This window comes from Bacillus rossius, chromosome 8 (assembly GCF_032445375.1).
Source record: "Bacillus rossius redtenbacheri isolate Brsri chromosome 8, Brsri_v3, whole genome shotgun sequence".
NCBI classification, from domain to species: domain Eukaryota; kingdom Metazoa; phylum Arthropoda; class Insecta; order Phasmatodea; family Bacillidae; genus Bacillus; species Bacillus rossius.
The window spans coordinates 45249874-45273871 of NC_086336.1; the positions used below are offsets into that span (position 1 = coordinate 45249874).

At 39.2% G+C, this 23998-nt stretch overlaps 1 protein-coding gene across 2 annotated transcripts; it reads right to left on the reverse strand.

The window, feature by feature from the left end:
* Positions 1-1495: 1495 nt before the first annotated feature.
* Positions 1496-23967, reverse strand: LOC134534847 (transcription initiation factor TFIID subunit 9). 2 transcript variants are annotated; one of them, XM_063373473.1, is made up of 5 exons: positions 23794-23967; positions 23277-23413; positions 16431-16562; positions 13990-14218; positions 1496-2619 (listed from the first exon to the last, which is right to left on the reverse strand). In XM_063373473.1, the coding sequence occupies exons 1-5, from the start codon at positions 23918-23920 to the stop codon at positions 2483-2485; spliced, it is 762 nt and encodes a 253-aa protein (XP_063229543.1). In that variant the 5' UTR covers positions 23921-23967; the 3' UTR covers positions 1496-2482. The 2 variants fall into 2 exon arrangements, with proteins under 2 accessions (XP_063229543.1, XP_063229544.1); XM_063373474.1 differs by having other exon boundaries at positions 13990-14206; positions 23794-23966.
* Positions 23968-23998: the final 31 nt, after the last annotated feature.

Here is a 23998-nt window from a genome sequence, read left to right on the forward strand (position 1 = left end):
ACTATTGACACAGGGGCATTGGCATCTATAGTTCGCTGTTGTAGGGAAAAGCTGGAGAGAACACCCATCCCATAGAGACTCAAAACAGCTACCGGAGACTTTATTTTCATTCTCCTCACCTGTGCACACTTAAAATGTGTTTTAGAGAACATTTGCGCAACATAAGATTTTTACCAACACTACACTTATCCTGAAGCTTAAGTTAGTTCTGATGCTCTCAATTTAAAACTTTAAAACAACAGGTTTCAAATCTTCATCTTTTGAGGGTTTTGAGATATTCATAACTAAACAATCCCCATTTTTTTGGTTCTTAGGGAAAAAAAAGTTTGGAAATACAATAAAAAAAATACTATAGTATGTTAATGAAGATTATATAAGCCAAGTTTCATATCTACTATAATTTCAATGAATTCAGAGATGAATTTAGTTTTCGTAAAATCAAAATTATTTTAACCGCAGAAGGATCGCTCCTGTGCATGGGTTGCATCTGTAATTTTGGGCAAAATAATCTCACTTTTTCATCATAAGAGTCACCCTCGAATATGGGTTGCACCATAAATCCATCTCCAGTAGAATACAAAGTGAAGTCTTTATGGTAAGTGTCTCAGCTTGCTGCGTAAAAAACACTGCACTGGTTCTTTGTCTCTCCCCATTTCATTCTTTATGGCCCGAATACTATTTTTTAATACTCATGTTCCCCTTCCCATCTACTGTATTTTTTTTACCCATCTCCTTTCCCAAGAGAGAAAATACGGCACAGCAGGCTGCTCAATTTTTTCTTTCAGTTCCTTCTACTATAAAAACAAGCCTGCCCTTTGCAGTAGTTTTGTCATGGAATGTTGCAGTGGAAAACCTCGCACCAAAACAATGTTTGGCTACATGTGCGTCACAAAAACCTGTCGAGATAAGACGTGATGATTGTGTATGGTGCCAGTTCACTGGCATTTACGACAATGAGAGATGGAGGGAGTACCATAGACACTGCTGCATGGCCACACAAACGTGCACCCCCTCCTCTTTCTCTCTCTCTCTCTCTGGTTTATTTTGAAATTTCCCCTCTTGCCGAGTGCCAGCCCGGCGGCAGACAGCCACATCACTTCCCGGTGCCGACCAGGTAACCAGGGGCGTAGCCAGGGGGAGGTTTTAGGAGTTCGAACCCCCCCCCCCCCCCCTCAGCACCAAATCTTTAATTAATTTCTTATTCATCACTCAAACAAATTTTTTTATTAAAATCAATAAAATTTTTACCATTACAATATTTAAATTTAAGTACCGAAAACTGCTAAAATAGCACTATTTTACACCTTAAAATCCAAATTTTCCCGGGGGAGGACCTCCGGACCCCCCACTTTAATAGGGGGGGGGGGGGGCATGCTTCTTAACACCCCCCATACACAAATCCTGGCTACGCCACTGCAGGTAACCACCCAACTGGCGGAAGACACAGCTTAACGGCTCTGGTCATGATTTTTTACACGCACTGCTGATATATTTTAATCAAACACTTTATACTTACTCGAAACATATTTATTTAAAACCAACATAGGCTAGTTACTTATGCACATATTCAACCACACTGTACAATGTTAATTTTTTTTTTACCTAAAATGAAAAAAAAAATTTGAATAAGGGTTGCAGTACATGTTATTAAACAAAAAATTGACACAAAAATGTGCGACCCATAAGTGAATAAATATGGTACCAATTTTTTCACCCTTTTCGAGATTGTTATTTAAAAAAAACCTCCAAAAATATATATACAAATTTATTTAAGTTGAAGGATTTAAGTTAAATCCTGAATATTTGGTGGATTCATTCGTACATCAGCTATTATTAAACGAACATAAGATTGCATACCAAGGTACCTCATCTTAGAATAAAGTACACAAGGCTCAATAGTGATGATATATTTATAATATTTATAACTACTTATTAAGCAAGGAAACTCCTTAACAATATTTTACTGTATTAAAGTTGTTGAAACACTTTTCTCCACCCAGCAAGTATACTTTGTGTGGGCACCTAGGTGTCTCACTTTATAACAACCTATGAACAAGAGATGTAAATATGTATGACCTTTGTTTGCGCACAAGAAATATTTCAACAAATACAAGAGCATTAATTTACCTTGATATTCAATAGCCCTCACAACAATCCCGGAAATGGCTTTGACAATAACAATGTAAATAATGGTCTAAGCCCACAGTTTCTCAGTTTACAGATTTGTATTTTAGAAAACAAAGTGTTGGTACAGTCTTGAAAATTTTAATGAACAAAAACCAAAAGAACCATTTAATTTGAATATTTATCCTTCAGGTATATTTACAACAGAAATGGACAAATTGACACACAGATAATTAGAGGTGTACGGATAGTTGTTCCAACTACCAATCCTTTGCACTGCTGATTGTGTTTCTTAACCATTTTCATAGTTTTGCAAACTGTAGTGAAATAATGTCACGAGACTGAGTCGTAGCCACATTCACTCAACATCGTAATCGTCATCTTCGTGCTTCCGCTTTGTTCCCGTCATGATGTCTTCGCTCTTGCCGACTGACATCACAGGCGCGGAGGAGATCTGAATTTTGGGTTTTGCTACCGGCTTCCCTGTTGTCGCACCTGTAAAAAAATCGGTTCGGCCAAAGATTAGAAAGAAAAACTCTGAAATTTCAGCATACCAGTATTTGCCCAATTGTGCTGCCTGACACAGCATTAATAAGAGTGTAAATGTAGTAACCATTAAAGAAAGAACTGACTACAACCAAATTAAGGCAAAATGCTGAATGAAAGGACATAGAAACGTGCCAGCATATACATATCTCACGTTCTTCTGAACATGAGATCAGTTTGTTTACGACTGCAGAACCTTGCTGAGTATATAATTTTGCAATCATTGGGAGACAATTTATTCCAACATTAATTTTATAAGTGCTTAGACAATCTCTAATGAAATAAAGGACGCTAAATAGATAATATGTATATTAACAGTATTTAACTTGTTAGATAGAGTGGGTTGTTTTGAATTCATTAATAATTTTTTTCTAACAGATTTTTGATCAATATAATGAAGGACATCAGTAAATTTTACAGAATAAAATTAGTTTAGCATTGTTTTTTAGATACAAAGTTTATCTGCACAGTTTTCTGTGGTTAAAAATTGGTAAAAAATGCAATCTGATACTTATTACAGTGAACGATCCTTAATCCGTTATAATATGGATCGGCACATTCTGTAGTCTGGCACCAATTAAGTCGCTCATCTTTCCGGTGGATTCTGGCTGTCGACCTGCCCATGTTTTTATTTCACTCATGAGAAGAGACAAGATTTTATGTATTTATTTTTAAGCCAATTACGTTGTTAAAAAAATGAGATTTCAGTGTTATTGTTTTTATTTTTTATTAATACTGTAAATTCATAAAAATAGCCTATTACTGAACACATGTGACAAACATCTAACAATAAAAATAAAACTGGAAGCACTTGTTTGAAAAATGAGTTTAAGATAAGGAAAAAAAAAATTTTTTTTCCAACCTACTTCGTACCTATTTACAATTTTGTAAAAACTTAAAGCTGAAAACATTACATTCATTGAATTTAATATATTAAATGTTATGTTTTGTGATCTAAATTTTGATTAAAAATGCTGATTAATTTCATTCTAGTGGTTACATTTTGGTGCTTTATAGTGTATTTAGATATATTTCGGTGTTATATGAAGTACTGACATCTTTTTGGTGTTATTTTGGTTTTATCTCAATTCACCATACAATCTTGTCTACTCATGAGTTTATTGGTGCTGTCTATTTTCACTTCAGTACTGTTTTTCCTGAATTCTAGCAGATTACATTTCAGTAATGATTTTTTGAAGAATAGATATGAATCACGGGTGCATCTTTAGCACTCATCTGTATTTATTCTTTTTATAGAGCAGATTATATCAATTTATTTTAAATATCATTATTGTATTGTACATTTTTTCCTTTGGCAAGGTGGCTAGCAAACTTGACTTTTCCAGGCATGGAAAAAAATGTTTTGACACCTCCGATATTTTTCAGTTACCAACAACTACCAAAATTCAAATAAAAAATTGTGACTCGTAGGCATACCACATTTCACTATTGCAGCAGGGCCACTATTAATTATTTTATCACACTAATGTCAATTTTCACTAGAGTCGATGCGTGTGTTTGAAGTGCAGATATAGGTACTTATAAGTAAAAAGGAATGGAGAAAACTTTTTGTAACACTTAGATACAGGTTTGGAAGAGGGAAGAAAGGATAAGTAGTGGAAACGGTACAGTTCAAAATAATTCTCTGCTATAATTTTGATTTTTCATAAATGTCATCATTAAAGTAATCATTTAAATTTCCCTGACTTCCTAGGGAATTCCCTGATTTTTTCCTGTTGCTGAAAATCCAATGACTTTTCCAGATTTTCCCTGTAGCTAGCCATACTGAAATATTCCATTTAAGACATTAAAAATCCAGCAAAATCACCAATGTGGCATGGCCTTGGTTTCAAATGTGCCAGATTCAGACCTTCCATTCTAGTACAAAAATTTATTTAATTAGTTTTTAAAATTAATTAAATAATGAATTATTTAATAACTTTAAATTAAACAGAGTTTAGTAGAAATGTTGAATCAAAAATTTCTTGATATCCAAAAAATCTAAAACACTACAATTGCAAAAGTATCATATGATCTTTTTTTCTTTTTTTGTTTAGTATTTAGTTACCTTTCCTTAACCCTTCAAGTTCAGAAAGGAAAACTGTTTATAGTCTGAACTAAAACTACCTGCAACCATTCATTACTGAAACAGTTTGTTGACACAAATATGTAGAAAGAATTTCACTGTTTTTTCATGATCAAAAATACAAAATACCTTGACAGATTTTTTTTTTTTAATAAATTCACCTATTTTGCAAATTTGTGAAAGAAACAAAGACAATCCATCCTACACAAATCCCTATAGCTGTACTACTAGTTGAAACAGAACCATGCAATGCCACTTTGCGTACCAATATGCACTATAACACCATCTGGAAAAATCATGTGCTCGAAGTTGGATTGATGACACAGAGAAGCATGACATTTCCCCCTAAAATTACTATCACTGACGAATTTCCATAATTTTTCCATGTTTTAAAGCAGGATTGGCTGATTTAAACCACAATGGTTTAAAACACAGATTAAAACAAGTGGTTTTCATAATTTTTTTTAAACTTAATGTTTTTTAAATAGAATATATTTTTTTAATGAAAGGTCTAATTAAACCCTAATAACAACAAAAGTTAGTTCATTAATGTTTCTTGTATCTACAGGAACCAATAATTATATAATAATCAAGATCTTATCATTTAAATTATCAGTATAAGTCGTCAATCATACCCCGCTAAACACTCTTCTAAAATGAAAAATTATAAATGGTTAATTCCTATTCTGTGGGAAATCCCAGACTGTACTGTAAATCTCTATTCTGTGAGAAACACCCATTCCATGGAGAATCAGTAGAGATGTGCAGATTTTCTGGACTTCGGCTCTTCAATGTTTTATACCTTTTCTGGTTCAACATGAGCGGCAGAAAGCGGGATGTTGTATGGCTTTCGATTGAACATGGTGACAACAAAAAATAACTAATGTAATAAAAAAAAATTGTTGTCTGTAAAGTTGGTTTACGGACGATAGTTTAACGTGACGTCATAACAAAACATAAATGAAATAATTGCATACTTTTATGAATAAAATTGAATCATTTTTATTGAATTAAAGTGTTTTCAGAATTTTCCCTTTTCTTCTGTTATTTTTCAGACAGCTCCAAGGATGAGCGACCAAAATTTCAAAAGGGTGTGCCACCGTTGGGTGATCAAAAATTCTATAAGTATTTTCAGAATTACTCTATGGAGTATATTTACTAAAATGCCAATATCTATAATGTAAAATGTGGTCTAGTTGGGCGCCGTGAAAACTCTATAAAGTACTAGTGCTGTGATTGTGTATGTAGCACAACTACTAACCTCTACAGAATATTAACTAAAATATGTCTTGTTATGTTGATAGTGAAAATAAATTATTCTCAAGTTGTATGTACTGGTGTAGTTTGACTCAGTGTGAATACCAAACAATAAAATGTCGTATAATTCCTTAGCAGTATGTCTCCTTCTCTTTGGTGTAAGTATTCTGACCTTAAAATCAACAAATATAAGTAGTGTGTTTAAAAGCATTAACTTCTCTATGACTGCTGATCTCAGTGTAATAAAAACTAATTATTCTTTCAAGACAATCCAAGCTAAATATTTCTGTCTATCTGGTTTAACATACACATGATATGTAAGTATGGTTATCAATCGGAAAAATAAAATATAATGAAAATTTAACTTTTTACTAGGGTCAAAATCATGGTTGTATGGGTGACAATACTCTTTTGCAACATATCCAACTGTAACATGAAAAGTGACAGAGTCAATGATTAGCAAGCAACATACAAATACCTTTGAGACAATTATTCATGTTTAAATAGGTTTTTCATTAAACAAAATTTCAATATCCGTTATACTTAAATGTCTTTCAGAACTAATTACGTTTTACGTAATTGTATCACTGAATAATAGTTTGGTTATCAGTCAATATTTTAAATATTATTGAAACACATTTTAACTGGCAAATTAGTCTTTTCTTTGTTTTTACTAGCTCAGTCTCTTTCGGTAGATCAAACTGTCTCAAGACTTCTGGACCTGGGACTATTCTTTAAACATTCAAGACAATTAATGACTTTAACAGATTTTAACTTTGATATCGTACATATTACTGATCAATGTCAGTTAACCAGGTCCAGTATGTACAAGCTACAAGTCTTTACGTAGTTAAGTAGTATTAAGTTGTTTTGCGAGTTTCAAATTAGGTCTTGATCGTAAACATCATAGTTTAAGATATCTTGCCATTAAAATAGGACAGGTAACTTCTCGCTGTTCTTGTTAATTCGGGGATGGGGCAAACAAACCTCGTCGCGTCGTTACAATACCAAGAGGCTGTGGAAAACCTCTCCGAACCCCTGTCTCTCCTCCGATGTTGCTGGTTATATCTCACTCTCCTCCGATGTCGCTGGTTGGGTCTCCGTCTCGATGCACCTCCTCTCGTGCTGCTGGTACTCCAGCAGGACTGGCGTCGGTCACCTGGAGTCGTCTAGAAGGATGATGTCCTCCGGTACACCGTCTACGATGCCGTCTACCGCTGTCGAACTCCTTCCATATCGAAGATTGATAGTCCTTTTCTTCGTTTCTTCTTAATTCGTCGTTGATCCAGTTCTATTTATGCTGTTAGTCAAAACTTATCGTCGTCGTCGATTCTTTAGTAGAGCTTCGAACATCGGTAACTACCTCTTCTTCATTGTGTAGTTCCGGTATTTATTATAAAATCATCAATTTCACGTAGATTCTAGCTATTCCGTCGTCGTACCAATGTTTTACGTGATATTCTTACATTCATTTATGACTAAATCACGGAGCTCTTTCTCTCTAATCCTTCTCCCATGATAGTAGAACAGAAACTCCAGTTCCAATTTGTTTCAAACAGTCAAAGCTTTCTCTATTGAACACTCTCCGAAATCACACTGGAAATACTAAATTCTTTAAATAAAATATATGCGCAGTCGAGCGTCCAATCACATATACTCTTTCCTCAGTAATGACCCAAAAACAATATTAAAAGGTGTAAGCTCATTTCCTATTCGTCGCCGTTTAACAAATGTTTGCAAAGACATTTCATAAAATTATTACTTAGATAAAACATGAAAATACTTAAAGAGTAAAACCAAATTGACCTGACCATAGAGATACAATACTGGTAAATATAATTCATAACAGGACTAAGACAAAGTCATAGAGGTAAGAAGTAAAATAATAAACATAAAATTCATTTCTATTGAGGGCTTCTCAAATACCTCTATAGAATAGTCCCCTTCAGAAATGTGACTAACGAACTATACTCTGATATAGGTCTTAGGACCATTTCTCATCATACAAACATCTCATCTATATTCTAATTATTTGCAGAAAATTTACATTTCATATTATTGACCTTATTTACATACTTACTTGCAAACATAGAGTATTGTCACCGATATATGTCTTCAAACGGACATATGTGTAACAGTGTATACTATTCTACAGGAGTGTAATATTTCCTCAACTGCGTTATATTATAGTGTCCTATTACTTGTTTCGTGTTAATGTCAGACAGTTCGTAACAGTTACTTCTAATAATCTTTGTGATCATATATGGTCCATCGAAGAGTAGAAATAGCTTCTTAGTGACGTACTTCCAAAATTGGCTTACTGGATTCATTCTCTTGAGTACTAAATCTCCACAGTTAAAACTCATCTTGCTGGAATCTTTCTGGTATTTTCTCCGAAGATCCGCCGTGGATGTCAACTTGGCTGCGACCAACTCTTCAGTTTCCTTCTGTATCTCGACTAATTCTTTATCTTCTGCGGCCAGAGCTTCATCGTGATGTCTCGGTAGTAACGATGACGGTATTATCAATGATCTTTTTCCTGTTAACGCTTCATATGGAGTAACACTGGTAGAACTGTGTACAGTATTATTCAAAATGCATTTTTCCGAAACTTCCCAATTTTCAGTAGTTTTCGTATTTTCTGTGTCATCCATAGCAGTTACCATCCAACTTGCAAAATTCAAAATTATTTTATGGCTAGTTAGAAAGTCTACCCCGAAAATTACTGGTTTGGCCAATCCTTTTACGATTAATACATTAATGTACTTGGTGCTACCTAAACCTTCTACTTCCAATAAGGTCTGACGATTAATGATGGGACTAGCCCTTGATGTAACTCCTAGAATCTTTAAACTTGGTACTGGCATTCTCGGTAATGATATTCCGGTGCTCTCTATCATGGCTACGCAGTCTTCGCTGATGCAGGATATCTCTGCGCCGCTGTCTAATAGTACAGGCACTTTAACTCCGTTTAAAGTTAACGATATCTCCGGACATAGTGCTTGTTTCGCTTGAACTTCGGTTGCTGTGGGCTCGCTGAGTAAAAATTCACGCTCGTTTTCTTTGAACATAATGGTGTGTATGCTTCGACAATTATTCTTGTCATTTGCGTCGGGATCCAATTTTATACTAGCCCCGTCTAACTTACAATTAGGGACTGACGTGCGGAGCGGGTTTTCGCCATCCCTAATTAGTTTACCGCACTGTCCTTAAATCCTCTAATTTGCTCTTGTGACAAATTAGCAAATCCATTATTTGCATTCGGTGAAATCAAAAATGTGTTATTACCTCCTTGGTTTGTATCTGAGCTTCTGCTAGATTGCATGCGCGGCCATTCCGTGTTGCTTTGCTCGTGACTTGGCGCTATAGAATATGAATTTCTTTCTCCTTGTCGCGCGTCGTGAATGGTGGTGCTAAAGCTGTTCCCTTTTTCAGACGGTACAAACGTTTGTGCATTTATGCTGTACTGACCTCCGGAATGATTATTGTAATTTGCCGATCGTTCTTTCGTTGTTCGATTTTCGCCTGAATTCTCTCTGAAATTAACTGTCCCCTCCTGACGTTTATTCTCCCACTGTGATTCATTTTCGCGTCTGTCTTGTCGCTTCTCGTTTCTACGACGATAGTACTGTGGTTTATAAAATCCGTTACCATATCGCTGACCTCGATATCCATTGTGATACCAATTACTTCCGCAGTTTTCAACGTTCAGTGTGTGAATTTGAGGTTGTTTGTGTCCGCTGTTCTGCCCTTCATTTCGGTTACGCCAGTTATTGTATAACGGTGTCTGTTGGTTCGTGTTCTTGCGCTCGTTAGTTTCTTTGTGCGTTACCGTTTTATCGAGCTTAACGAGTCGGTCATACGTTAACAGTTGTTCCTTGAAATCTACAATATTACTGTATTGCCGTCCACTAAGTTGTAATTGATAATTGAGTGGTAATTGCGAAATTATCATGGCAATAAACTCTTCGTCTTCCATACGGCAATCAAGATAACGAGTTCTCTCGTACATATCGCTGATATGCGCCTCTAAATTTTGAAATTTACGATTTTCGAATTTTTCAGAATGCAACTGTATTCGCAAATTGCTTTGGATACGAGTATTCCAAAATTGGGATATGAAAGCTTTCTGAAACGATTCGTATGCGTGTACCGAATCTTTCGCCAACTCCCACCAATAATATGCCGTGTTTTTCAAGCAGTGGCTAACGCATTTCAATTTTTCTGCGTCTGTTAACTTAAATGTGTGGCAATATTCTCCAAACTGATTTAAGAATCTTCGAGGGTTTTCATTACTTTTCCCTGAATATGTTGGAACGTCATCCAACCATTTCTTAGAAGGGTAGTGTAGTGTAAGTACCGGATCTGCTGACATAATTACAGTACTAATATTCGCGGGATTTCGCTCGGCTTCTATCGTTATCGATTTGTTTACCGGCGTGTCTTCCTTGTCGGTATTACATTCGCTAGTGTGGTGAGTCGTTAGTTGGGGCGAGAATGTTGCGATGTGTCTGGATTCTCTTTCTATTTCCCCTATTTTCGCCTCTACCATATCTAACCTTCCTGTTAGACGCTCGCTTAAGTGTACTACTTTATCGTCAGTGCGTTTACTGAATATTTCTACACCTTCAATACGAGTGTGTACACTGGAAAACTTCTGTTGCATCTCGTGCTGTGTTTCAGTTAAGTCATGCCTGATTTCTGCTGTTTCATCTGCAATCCTGCCTAAAGTGTTATTTAAGACTTGCACTAAATTGTCTAGTCTTTCGGCGTTTTCTCGCTCCTTTTGTTCCCTTTCTAACTTCTCCTCCTGTTCTATACGCTCCCGTTCTTGTTTCTCCCGTTCCCGTTCTAGTTTCTCCTCCTGTTCTTTACGCTCCCGTTCTTGTTTCTCCCGTTCCCGTTCTAGTTTCTCCTCCTGTTCTTTACGCTCCCGTTCTAATTTCTCCTTATTCATGAACTGGAACAGTGCATCTAGGGTAACAGTTGGTGTCGGCGGCGAATGACCCAACTCCATTTCCTGCTGTGACTCCCTACCAGTAGTCTCGATGTGCTGTTCTGGTACTACTTCTCTAGGTTCTCGTTCAGGACTAGAGTCAGAAGTGTCATTGCTACCTCTCAAAAAATATGACTTCCTACCTGTGTCTGTCATCTTGACAAAACAAAATTACTGTCTGTATTTTTCAAAGTGTCTTGAGTTGTTCAAAAAAAAATCATAAAATAGTCCCTAACGTTGGCTTACACGTTGTGCGCCAAAAATTCTAAAGTGTTTTCAGAATTTTCCCTTTTCTTCTGTTATTTTTCAGACAGCTCCAAGGATGAGCGACCAAAATTTCAAAAGGGTGTGCCACCGTTGGGTGATCAAAAATTCTATAAGTATTTTCAGAATTACTCTATGGAGTATATTTACTAAAATGCCAATATCTATAATGTAAAATGTGGTCTAGTTGGGCGCCGTGAAAACTCTATAAAGTACTAGTGCTGTGATTGTGTATGTAGCACAACTACTAACCTCTACAGAATATTAACTAAAATATGTCTTGTTATGTTGATAGTGAAAATAAATTATTCTCAAGTTGTATGTACTGGTGTAGTTTGACTCAGTGTGAATACCAAACAATAAAATGTCGTATAATTCCTTAGCAGTATGTCTCCTTCTCTTTGGTGTAAGTATTCTGACCTTAAAATCAACAAATATAAGTAGTGTGTTTAAAAGCATTAACTTCTCTATGACTGCTGATCTCAGTGTAATAAAAACTAATTATTCTTTCAAGACAATCCAAGCTAAATATTTCTGTCTATCTGGTTTAACATACACATGATATGTAAGTATGGTTATCAATCGGAAAAATAAAATATAATGAAAATTTAACTTTTTACTAGGGTCAAAATCATGGTTGTATGGGTGACAATACTCTTTTGCAACATATCCAACTGTAACATGAAAAGTGACAGAGTCAATGATTAGCAAGCAACATACAAATACCTTTGAGACAATTATTCATGTTTAAATAGGTTTTTCATTAAACAAAATTTCAATATCCGTTATACTTAAATGTCTTTCAGAACTAATTACGTTTTACGTAATTGTATCACTGAATAATAGTTTGGTTATCAGTCAATATTTTAAATATTATTGAAACACATTTTAACTGGCAAATTAGTCTTTTCTTTGTTTTTACTAGCTCAGTCTCTTTCGGTAGATCAAACTGTCTCAAGACTTCTGGACCTGGGACTATTCTTTAAACATTCAAGACAATTAATGACTTTAACAGATTTTAACTTTGATATCGTACATATTACTGATCAATGTCAGTTAACCAGGTCCAGTATGTACAAGCTACAAGTCTTTACGTAGTTAAGTAGTATTAAGTTGTTTTGCGAGTTTCAAATTAGGTCTTGATCGTAAACATCATAGTTTAAGATATCTTGCCATTAAAATAGGACAGGTAACTTCTCGCTGTTCTTGTTAATTCGGGGATGGGGCAAACAAACCTCGTCGCGTCGTTACAATACCAAGAGGCTGTGGAAAACCTCTCCGAACCCCTGTCTCTCCTCCGATGTTGCTGGTTATATCTCACTCTCCTCCGATGTCGCTGGTTGGGTCTCCGTCTCGATGCACCTCCTCTCGTGCTGCTGGTACTCCAGCAGGACTGGCGTCGGTCACCTGGAGTCGTCTAGAAGGATGATGTCCTCCGGTACACCGTCTACGATGCCGTCTACCGCTGTCGAACTCCTTCCATATCGAAGATTGATAGTCCTTTTCTTCGTTTCTTCTTAATTCGTCGTTGATCCAGTTCTATTTATGCTGTTAGTCAAAACTTATCGTCGTCGTCGATTCTTTAGTAGAGCTTCGAACATCGGTAACTACCTCTTCTTCATTGTGTAGTTCCGGTATTTATTATAAAATCATCAATTTCACGTAGATTCTAGCTATTCCGTCGTCGTACCAATGTTTTACGTGATATTCTTACATTCATTTATGACTAAATCACGGAGCTCTTTCTCTCTAATCCTTCTCCCATGATAGTAGAACAGAAACTCCAGTTCCAATTTGTTTCAAACAGTCAAAGCTTTCTCTATTGAACACTCTCCGAAATCACACTGGAAATACTAAATTCTTTAAATAAAATATATGCGCAGTCGAGCGTCCAATCACATATACTCTTTCCTCAGTAATGACCCAAAAACAATATTAAAAGGTGTAAGCTCATTTCCTATTCGTCGCCGTTTAACAAATGTTTGCAAAGACATTTCATAAAATTATTACTTAGATAAAACATGAAAATACTTAAAGAGTAAAACCAAATTGACCTGACCATAGAGATACAATACTGGTAAATATAATTCATAACAGGACTAAGACAAAGTCATAGAGGTAAGAAGTAAAATAATAAACATAAAATTCATTTCTATTGAGGGCTTCTCAAATACCTCTATAGAATTATCACTATTTTGTATGGATACAAAGAAGGAGTGAAATGAAATCTACAATTTAATTGATAAATTTACTTTTATTTGCACTCATTAATTCAAATATGTTTATTACTTTAACGAAGAGATTATTTTAACTATAACTTGCTATTTAACTTCTTCCAATCTGTGTTATTCTTTTAAGGATAGGACGATGATAGGAAAAGTAGGAAACGAATGGGAGTGTTTCAAGTTTAGTGTGCCTCAGAAAAAGTCAAATCGATGGTTGTTCCAATCGAGTGGAAGAGAGATAGATGCGGCGCAAGCGTACAATGAGCGTAACGGGACACAGCATAATGGGACAATGTGCGCAACGGGACACTTTTTCGTGCGTGCAGTCGACGTTCATCGATTTATTAGACGCTGTCACGTCAAAAATGTTTTTTCCCCACCCTGTTTTAAAGTAAATCCCCTGACCTTGCAATACAAATTTGAACTTCCCTGACTTCCGAGAACGTAGACACCCGGAAGCCGGCCCACCGGCGTCGAGGACGCGTGCTCACCCGAGGAGAACTTGATGACGGGCTTGGGGATGGTGACGGCCTGGGTGCGTGCCACCGTGGCCAGCGTGCTGGGCAGCTTCACTATCGACACGTTCCCCGGCTGCTGCTGCTTCCCGTGGGTCTTCCCCGGGCCCCCGCCGAGCCCCGCGTGCCCCATCGTCGGGCCGCCCAGGAACCCCCCGCTGCCCGCGTGGTGCATCATCTGCTTCTGGTGAGGCTGCACAACTCTCTGCTCACTTCACACACCCTGCGAGGCTTTGCCTCTGGTCGACAGCGAACATTTATGAATCATTATTAGAGCCACGGAATTTTCGCGCATTCATTTAGTCGCAAGCTAGAATGCAAACCTTCATACTGTCACACTGTGTTCATGATTGGACCGCAGTTATCTGGACACGCCCCTCTACGACCGTGAGCCAACGATGTCCAGCTAGGAGAGAAGTATGTAAGCGAATCAGGTAGTGCCAAATAACAAGGATAAAATTTTCTCGCTAAGAAATCAACCAATGGGAAAGTAAACATGGGTCGAGCACACCTATAACTTTGAATTATATCCTGAGGCCAGAGGAATCCGCGAAATTTCGGGACTCTAATCATTATCAACAACTCTGTCAACAACTACAAAAAATTCCTTTTAAATATAGCCTGATTTACACCTATTATAACTAGAGCTATGATAATCCAAGTTAATTTTCAGCTTGGAAAATTTTCTGAAGGAAAAAGAAAACACCTTTTTTTTTTTGGAAAAGTTTTCTTTTTTCCATCGTGCCTAGCTTCACATGAGCCACATCACGGTTCATCCACGTAGTGGTGACCAAATACACGTCAGACTATCTATCCAACGAGTAAATTTCCTGCAATAGCAATTCAGTTTAAACAACAAATTGTTGTTTCTATCTTTTGGTAGAGGGTAATGTTAAGTGAGCCATTGTGATAAAAACAAAATTTATGTTTAATGTTGTTTTTTTTTTGTAAAAATAGTTGATAAAGTCTACAACTTGTGTGTGAAAGTATAACTCACTGAACATTATCTGGTTTTTTATAATGTTTTTCGGTAAATTAAAAACATTTTTTTTTTCAAAAAATACTTTTCTGGAAAACTAACATCTTTAATTCTAACCTATACAATTTAATATTAAACACATTCTTGGCTAAATAAAGCTCTTGTTAGGAATTCAAAATTTCCAGATTAACTGGAACATAGTGAAGGTAAAAAATAAGGTTCCAAATGGATTATGGCACAATCCAAGCACTTTTGGGAACACATGGGAAATTAAAGTAAGGATGTTTGCACTGGGATTAAAATGTGGATTTTCCTGAATGAGTTCTCAAGGGTGCTCTAACATTGCATAACCTCAGATAGTTGTCAATACATTAATTAGTAACGACAAAATGTCCCACATAGTATATGATAAACTTTAAAGAGTCTCAGAAATATCTTAAAAGTATCAAAGTATTGTTTTAGATCAAGGACAAATTTATATAACGGATAAATGTATAAAACCTATATAAAGTATATAACAAATATAAGGTATTTAGAAAACTTTTATGTACAAACACGTATGGAGCTTGTAGTTATTCTCAAAAAATTTTGAAGGCATTTTATATCTAAGAACCATCTGATACCAGCTTGGTTCTCGTAAATACACAAATGAATCAAAGTATAAATACAACTGTTGTCTTAGGAAGCCTACTGTGCTTTGTCTGTGCTGTCATCATTATGAAGTCCAGATTATTGTCATTGATACATTGCTGGGTTTTCCTGTGCATCTCTGTGTTATCCACATTGTCTGTTTAGTACTTTTTTGGGTTTGTCTGATTGCGGGTGTGATGTCCAAGTAATTTTTTCTTCTTTAGTTACTGTTCTTGTTGCAACTATCTCGTCATTGTCAACCCACTGTGTCCGTCTGTGATGTTTTTTTTTCCCCCCACTATATCTGCCACTGAATTTTCTGTGTTACGTTTCTAATTTTTTTGAAATCGGCTGATTTTGGCTCATTTTCTCTGTGTACGCATATTAAACTTTTGTGTTCATTATTGAGGTTTCTTATGACATTAAGTGTAATCTGTAATGATAAGAGACCTGCAATATTCGCGGTTTCGATGGCCTTCAGGATAGACTGCACATACCCCTGTACACTCGGGCAAATAACGCAAGTCCATTGGCTGCCGACTTGTAAGTCATCTCAGCTGGTTTGTCTGAGCTTCAATCCACCTTTGGTTGAGGGTTTATAACTGGTTGAGATTCGTCCAGATGAACAGTAAGCCAATAGCAAAATTATCTAAGTGGTATATGTGTTTGAATTCTAGCCTATCACCGAATTAATCAGCGAATTTTGCAGGTCTCTAGTAATGATGTATGTAAAAAGAAAACCTTCTTAAACCAATCTTCCCCAGTGCAAGCAGCATCCAAAGAAAGCAGGTGCAGCGTGAAGACGAACCTTCTTGGTGTTGCGGAGGTGGTAGTTGCAGCTGAAGAGGCAGTAGCGGTCCGGGGGCAGTCGAATGCCGCAGTGCGGCTTGATGAGGGGCAGCGGCAGGCAGTTCTTGCTGCGGGCCACTTCCAGCAACAGCTGTGGGGCAGGCACGGTCAATAGGCACGGACGATAGTCCGCAAAAGTCTGCGGTTACAGGGGGCACGGAACAGGGGGGAGGGGCACCTGGAAGGGTCAACACAGAAAGCCCTGCGGGGAAAGGGACAAGGGGTTAAAAATGGACGCAGACTTTGATTGCTTGAGAGGATACTGAAAAGATGGGAAAGGGGTACAGCACAGAGCATACACCAGGGCTCTACAAATCCCGGGCGGCACGTCGCCATGATGTATATCTTTTCCTTGCTGGCGACTAAATTCTGTCAAGATATAAACTACACAATAGTTTTAAATATTTTGATGTTACAAAATTTTGTTGCACAGAAATTACTGTAGAAATTACTGGGTCCAAGAAACCATAATGGTATTAAAATTTCAATAAGTTAATTCTAATTACTGATGTTGTACAAAGTTGCAATACATGTCTCATTTAGTACTTTAATGTTAAAATAAAGTTTAAATTAAAACTGCTCACAAAAGTATATACCATTTTTTTTTAAAAATTGAAACTTCTTTGGGCATTACAAGAGTAAAATTTCAAGGCCAAATGTTAATTAAACATTTTCTGAAAAAATGATTGTGAAACATTTCTGATGTGAAAAGGACAGAGAATAGGTACTTGGCAATAGAGATATAAAGAGAGCACTATGCAATATCCATTGCTGGGCTCATTTTAATTTTCCTTTTTGTGTGATGATTCATCCACTGCCCAAAATAACATAGAACTGAGAGAAATAGATGAACAAAAGAATAAGAAAGTGTGTGTGCGCATGCATTTGTTTCATAAAATAGATATACCTAGGTACCCTATACACTCAGCTGGGGAGGGCAAGGTCTTGCATAGTTACAAGGACAGGTCAACATTAGCGTTTGTGGCAGCAGTCAGGGAATCGTACGTGAAGACAGAGGTATGAGAGTTGGAGAAATTGCGGCGGAAGCCAGCGATCTGGGTTACTGCTGCATGGGGAGGAGGGAGGGGAAGAACAGAGGCCACCAAAATCTGAGACCTTCGATGGGTCACGTACTAGGGAAGAGGGGAGTGTAAAGCTGGTAAGGCTGTTCAAAGTGGACGAAAAGGAAGGGGGATGGTAAAAGCTCAAAAATTGGCTATAGAGCTAAAAGTGACAATGAGTGGAAACTGTAAAATGTATAGAGGAATATGGATTTTGGGAGGTGCTCGCTGTTAACAAGAACTGGGCTGGGTGGGAGTGGAATGGTGCAAAGTAATTCTGGAAGAAACAAAAATGTTGTGGGTGTAAAAATCAGTCCAATAACTTTGCCATCTATTTGAAGCCCACATTAAATTATATCAAATCAATAGATGTGTGTGTGTGTGTGTGTGTGTGTGTGTATATATATATGTTGAAATTAACTTTAATTAGCTACGTAAAGTTAACATACAGCACATTTACTATGTTAAGTTTGATGTATATTAAATTAAAAAAAAAAAAAAAAATACGGCAAATAAAAACAGAGATTATAGTATGTTTACTATGTTATGAGTTTGAATTAAAGTCTAAAAAAATTACTGGTTACACCAAAGAAAACAGAGATCATACCAAAATAGTTATTTTTATGTACCCGTTACACGCACTGTGTCTGCATTACACGATACATTGGTTACATTACATGTTACACAGGTTATCTGACGAGCTACTGTTGACTGACGAACCATAGACAACACCACACTCTCAGCCTTACCAACCAAGCTGACAGTACATAACAGTCCTTCCCTCCAAGTGATTTTTTACCCTAAGCACTTGTACATATTGTTATACACAATGGAGAACGTAGTCACTCAAGTTTCTTGGTGTTTTCTTGACTCGTGTGGATCGCTCCCTCACCCTCGTTGGCAAGTTACTCAGCTCCTGGGGCTGTCCCTGGGTCTCCTGCAGTGAGAACTCCAAGGTTACAGCAAGCTCCTCAGATGTTTGCTGCCCTGGACGAACATGATCGACTGCAGCTGCCGAACCGCAGTCACTAGGAAACCCCAAAAATGGTAGCTCGGAGTCCCCCAACACTAGGGAACCGGCCACTCGCTGGAGGGGCATCTCGCCACTCATCCTCGTACCAGATGATCCTGGTTGTGTCGCTGTACTGCTTGGAGGCCTCTGTGGTTGCTGCTGAAGCTCTGCTATCCCCCGATGGACAGCTTGCTGGAGCGATTCTTCCTGCTCTCGGGGCCGCGTCCCAGATGCTCCTCCCACCGGTAACCTCGAGCTCCCCTGGAGTCGTGTAGCGATATTGCGTCGCACCATCTGATCAACATGTCTCCGTGCCATGTGACCTCCAGCCTGAACTTGGTATGTAACTGGACCCTCCTTACGTGCCACCACTCCAGGGACCCACTTGGGTCCAGCTCCATAGTTGCGTATTAACACTGGGTCCTTTTCACTAAACTGTCTCATTTTTCCACCACACCCGTCCTCCACTAACCCTTTTCCCGCACCCGACAGCGACCGCGGGTGCAGCTTGTCGAAAACCGTCTGCAGCTTCCGACCCATCAAGAGTTCGGCAGGCGTCTTCTGCGTGACCGTACTGGGAGTTGTGCGCAACGAAAAGAGCAGTCTGTGTAATCTCGTATTCCAGTCGCCTGCTTTCAACCTCTTCAACTTGTCCTTGACAGTTTGCACCGTTCGCTCGGCTTGTCCATTACTGGCTGGGTGGTATGGGGGCGTATACTTGTAGATGACTCCATTCTTCTCTAGAAAGGTCTTCATTTCACTTGAAGCAAAGGCAGTCCCATTATCAGACACCACAACGTCCGGAATACCATGGTTACTAAACATACTCCTCAGCTCCTGCACCACTACAGCAGATGACATTGACGGCACCAACCGTACCTCTGGCCATTTCGATAAGGCATCAATGACAACCAGAAATATTTTCCCTTGGAAGGGCCCCGCAAAATCAACATGCAGACGGGACCATGGTCTCTGGGGCGTGCTCCATGGCACCTGGGTCTTTGCTGGTGCCCTGCGTTCAGCCTGACATATCTGGCAATGGCTTACAATCTCCTCAATGTCTTCGTCCAGTTTTGGCCACCAGATGTAGCTTCGAGCTATGGCCTTTGAGCGCACCATTCCATCATGTGATGCATGTAACATTCCTAGGAGGCTACTTCGCAGCTGCTGCGGAACTACCACCCGAGTTCCCCACAGCACACAATCACGGTAGACTGACAGTTCTAACCGGCGGTTCCAATAGGGTCGAATCTCCTCACTTGGTAGTTCTTGTGGCCATCCATGCAACACAAAATGCTTCACCCTCTTCAACACTGGATCCTCGCTCACGCATCGTGCCATGGACTGGGCGTCCAAGGGGGCGTCCGGCATTGCTTCAAACATCAGGATATCTGCCACTGCCGGAACTTCCCTAGGTGATGTCGGCTGTGGCAACCTGCTCAAGGAGTCTGCATGTCCAATCCGAACCCCTGGCTTATGCATGATGGTGTAGTCATACATGCCCAGCAACAGACTCCACCGTAACATGCGAGGTGACAGTATGTCCGGGGTTGGGCGCTTGGGATCCAAAAGTCGTAATAGTGGCTTGTGGTCCGTCACCACTGTAAATGATCGGCCTGCCAAATATTGATGAAATTTAGTCACCCCAAATATCACTGCGAGGGCTTCCTTGTCGATCTGCGCATAGTTCCGCTCACATTTTTGCAGTGTCCGCGACCCAAACGCCACCGGTCTCTCTTCACCATCGTCCATGACGTGTGCCAACACTGCACCCACACCATACTCTGAGGCGTCGCATGTTAGCACCAGAGGTCTTGTGGTGTCATAATGGACCAGCACACAGTCTGTTTGTAGCAATTCCTTGGCCTTGGTAAATGCAGCTGCATGCTGTGTCTCCCATTTCCAGGCAGCGTTTCCATCAAGCAGTCGGTGTAGAGGCTCCAACACACTAGCTTTATCTTTCAAGAACCGCTCATAGAAATTGAGCAAGCCCAAAAAAGACTGCAGGTCCTTCTTGTTTTGGGGCACTGGTACCCTACGGATTGCTTCCACTTTGTCGTGTGTGGGATGTATCCCTTCCGCATCTATCCTATAACCTAGAAAATTCACCACTGCGGATGCAAAAACACACTTGGACTTCTTCAACCGTAACCCAGCCTTGTCTATCCTTGCCACTACCTCCGCTACACGTGTCCAGTGCTCTTCTTCATTTGGGCCCGCTATTAACACATCGTCCAGTAGCACTACCACTCCTTCTATACCTGCTAAGAGTGTTTCCATGAGCCTCTGGAACACGGCAGGGCCACTGCTCACTCCAAACTGTAATCGGCGGACCTTGAAAAGTCCCTTGATGGTATTGACAGTCAACAAATCTGCCGTTCCCTCGTCGACTCCAACCTGCATGTAGGCATCCTCCAAGTCCAGCTTCGTGAAATATTTCCCCCCTGCCAGCGATGCCAGAGCTTCGTTGATGGTCGGCAACGGATAACACTCTGTCTTACATGCTGGATTGATTGTGCCCTTGTAGTCAGCACATATGCGAATGGACCCATCCGATTTCATAATAGGCACGACAGGTGTCGCCCACGATGAATACGGCACTGCCTCGTAAGCTCCTCGCATCACCAGCTTGTCGATTGCATCCCCTACCTTGTCCCTTATTGCAAACGGCACTGGTCTGCATTTCCTAAATACTGGTGTGGCTCCCTCTTTACCGGTGGACCTTTGTACTGTCCTAAACAACTGCTGTCAAATACCTTCGGATACTTGGCTACCAGTTCCTCCACCCATTGACTCTTCTGCACAACACTAGGTTCCTTGCAACTCTCTACCATGAAAACGCCCTCCACAGAAATCCCAAGGGGCTCCAACCAGTTCCTCCCCATCAAACTCAGCCCTTTCCCAGCCGCCACTAACACCGGAAGCAGTACTGCCTCACGTCCCCTTGTTTTTACCAAGACTGTTTTAACTCCCTTAACTCGCAACTGTTCCTGGGACCACGTACGCAATGCGATGTTACACATGTCCAATGGTGGCTGTTCGGGCCACAGGGCCTTGTATGTTTCCTCACTAATAACAGAAAAGCTTGCACCTGTATCTATTTCCATGCAGTGTTTGTTGCCATCCAACCCAACATCCATGACAAAGGGTGCCTTACTTTTCAACGCACGCAGGTTATTCAAACTGTACATTGCTTCATTTTGTTCTCCCTCTTGCTCCCTTACTGTATCTGACAACATGTGAGTAAGTCCAGAGTTAGACTTATTCCCCACATTTCCCTGTCGGGCCCCACCAACAGGCCTACCTTGTTTTTGTTTTGTAATACAGGCTTTCTCTATGTGGCCCTGTTTGGAACAAAACCGGCACACAGTTGTCACATGCCGACACTCTTCCGCAACATGATTCCCTGTACATCGCCAACACTGTTGTTTCCGTTTGTTCTCCTGGGGGCCCATCATTTGTTTACGTATTCCCGTGTCCATGTTTGCCTGAATACCAGCCGGACGTCTGCCGGTATGGCTTCTGCCTGCCACCGCATGCACCGGATGTTCGTCAACACGCGTTGTACTTATCTCGTCACCTTTTCCACGTAAGTCCAATATGTTCTTCCCTGTTGCCTCAGCCGCCATAGCAATATCCACTGCATCTTTGAAGCTCAGTGGATCCTTAGACAGCAACGCGTGCTGAACCGATCTATCCCGCACACCACACACCAGTCTGTCTCTCAACATCCTCTCCAAATTGGGGAAGTTACAATGCGTGCTCAATCGCCGGAGTTCCGCCAGATAGACTGCTATCGTTTCATCCGCTAGCTGGTCACGTTTCAAAAATTTGTATGTCTCAACAATCTCGCTGGGTTTCGGTTCGAAATGTGCGGACAGCTTGCTGAATACCTCGGCGATGGGTATCTCATCGGTAGCCTGTGGAGCTAACAATGATGAAATTAAGTTGTAGAGTTCCGCCCCGCAGACAGTGAAAAATACAGCGCGTTTTGCTTCGTCGTTTTCAATTTTATTAGCTATAAAATAAAACTGCACCCTTTCGCGGTAACTCTTCCACGTGTCCCGACCCGGCACAAACTCTCCCATAACCCCAATCGCCGCCATCATCGCCCGCACACCACTTCACGCGCACGAACCGATCCGGAATTCCTCGTCGCCACTTTTATGTACCCGTTACACGCACTGTGTCTGCATTACACGATACATTGGTTACATTACATGTTACACAGGTTATCTGACGAGCTATCAGCCATGATGCTACTGTTGACTGACGAACCATAGACAACACCACACTCTCAGCCTTACCAACCGAGCTGACAGTACATAACAGTTATGGTATTAAAATATAGGATGGTTCACTTGGTCAGTAATTCAAAATGGTTAAATATGCAAAGAAATTGTGTCTGAGCAAATTTGTGTGAGTGTGTGTGTGTGTGTGTGTGTGTGAGTGTGTGAGTATGTGTGAGTGTGTAAAAGTGGGTGTGTGTTATCGTGAGTGTATGAATGTATGACTAGTGAGAGTGGGAGTGTAAGAATTAGTATGAGTGAGAGGTAGTGAGAGTGAGTGTGAGTGAAGATGTGTGTGTGTGTGTGTAGGCATAAAGAATTTGACAAAGTTTTATATGAATTTTAAAGCACACTTTTCTCCTCATGAATAATCCTGTACAACAGCTACAATTCAGAGAATTTCTGCTGCAACTAATTTTATACAGACAATACAATTGAAATACCTCTCTGGGTGGAGGCATTGTAAAAGACTGGTCAACTATCATTTGCACAGCTAGTTTCGTATCCTCCAGGTCAATTGTTTTCTTCTTGGAATGGTTGGCGTACACTCTTGCATCATCCAAAACAAATGTTACATACCCTAAAAATAACCAAGACATATTTCTATTTAAATAAAATGTATAACACAGAATACATCATAATAAGAATTAGTGATCCAAGTCAGTTCATAACTGTACACAATGAACACAAAAACAAACTAAACTACAGAGCTTAAAGTTATATGAAATTTTTTCAGCATCCTCAGAGATGTAAATGCAGGTACACATTTGCTTTATGTAGTCATTATAGCAATAAACTCAACTAGTACTTATGTCTAAAACTAGTAACTTTATTTGTTTAACAAGTTAAATAAACATATAGTAATGTAACACAAAATTTATAAAACAAGCAGAATTCTAACCTAACTTATTTGCAAAATGGAACTAAACAAAAAAAAAGTGTACTTAAACGTTTACGTACGATAAGTGAATTCTAGCAGTTGATTAATAACTCTCGGCTCATAGTCAGTAATCCCCATGTCTTTCATTATCGATAAAATTACTTGACCATCTTTAGGCATATGTTTTTGTTGCTGCGGAGCCGCCATTTTTATTTTGATTTGATCAATTGTTTATTTTCAAAATCGTCAAACAACTTAACCAACTGTCAAAATAACTATTTTTCT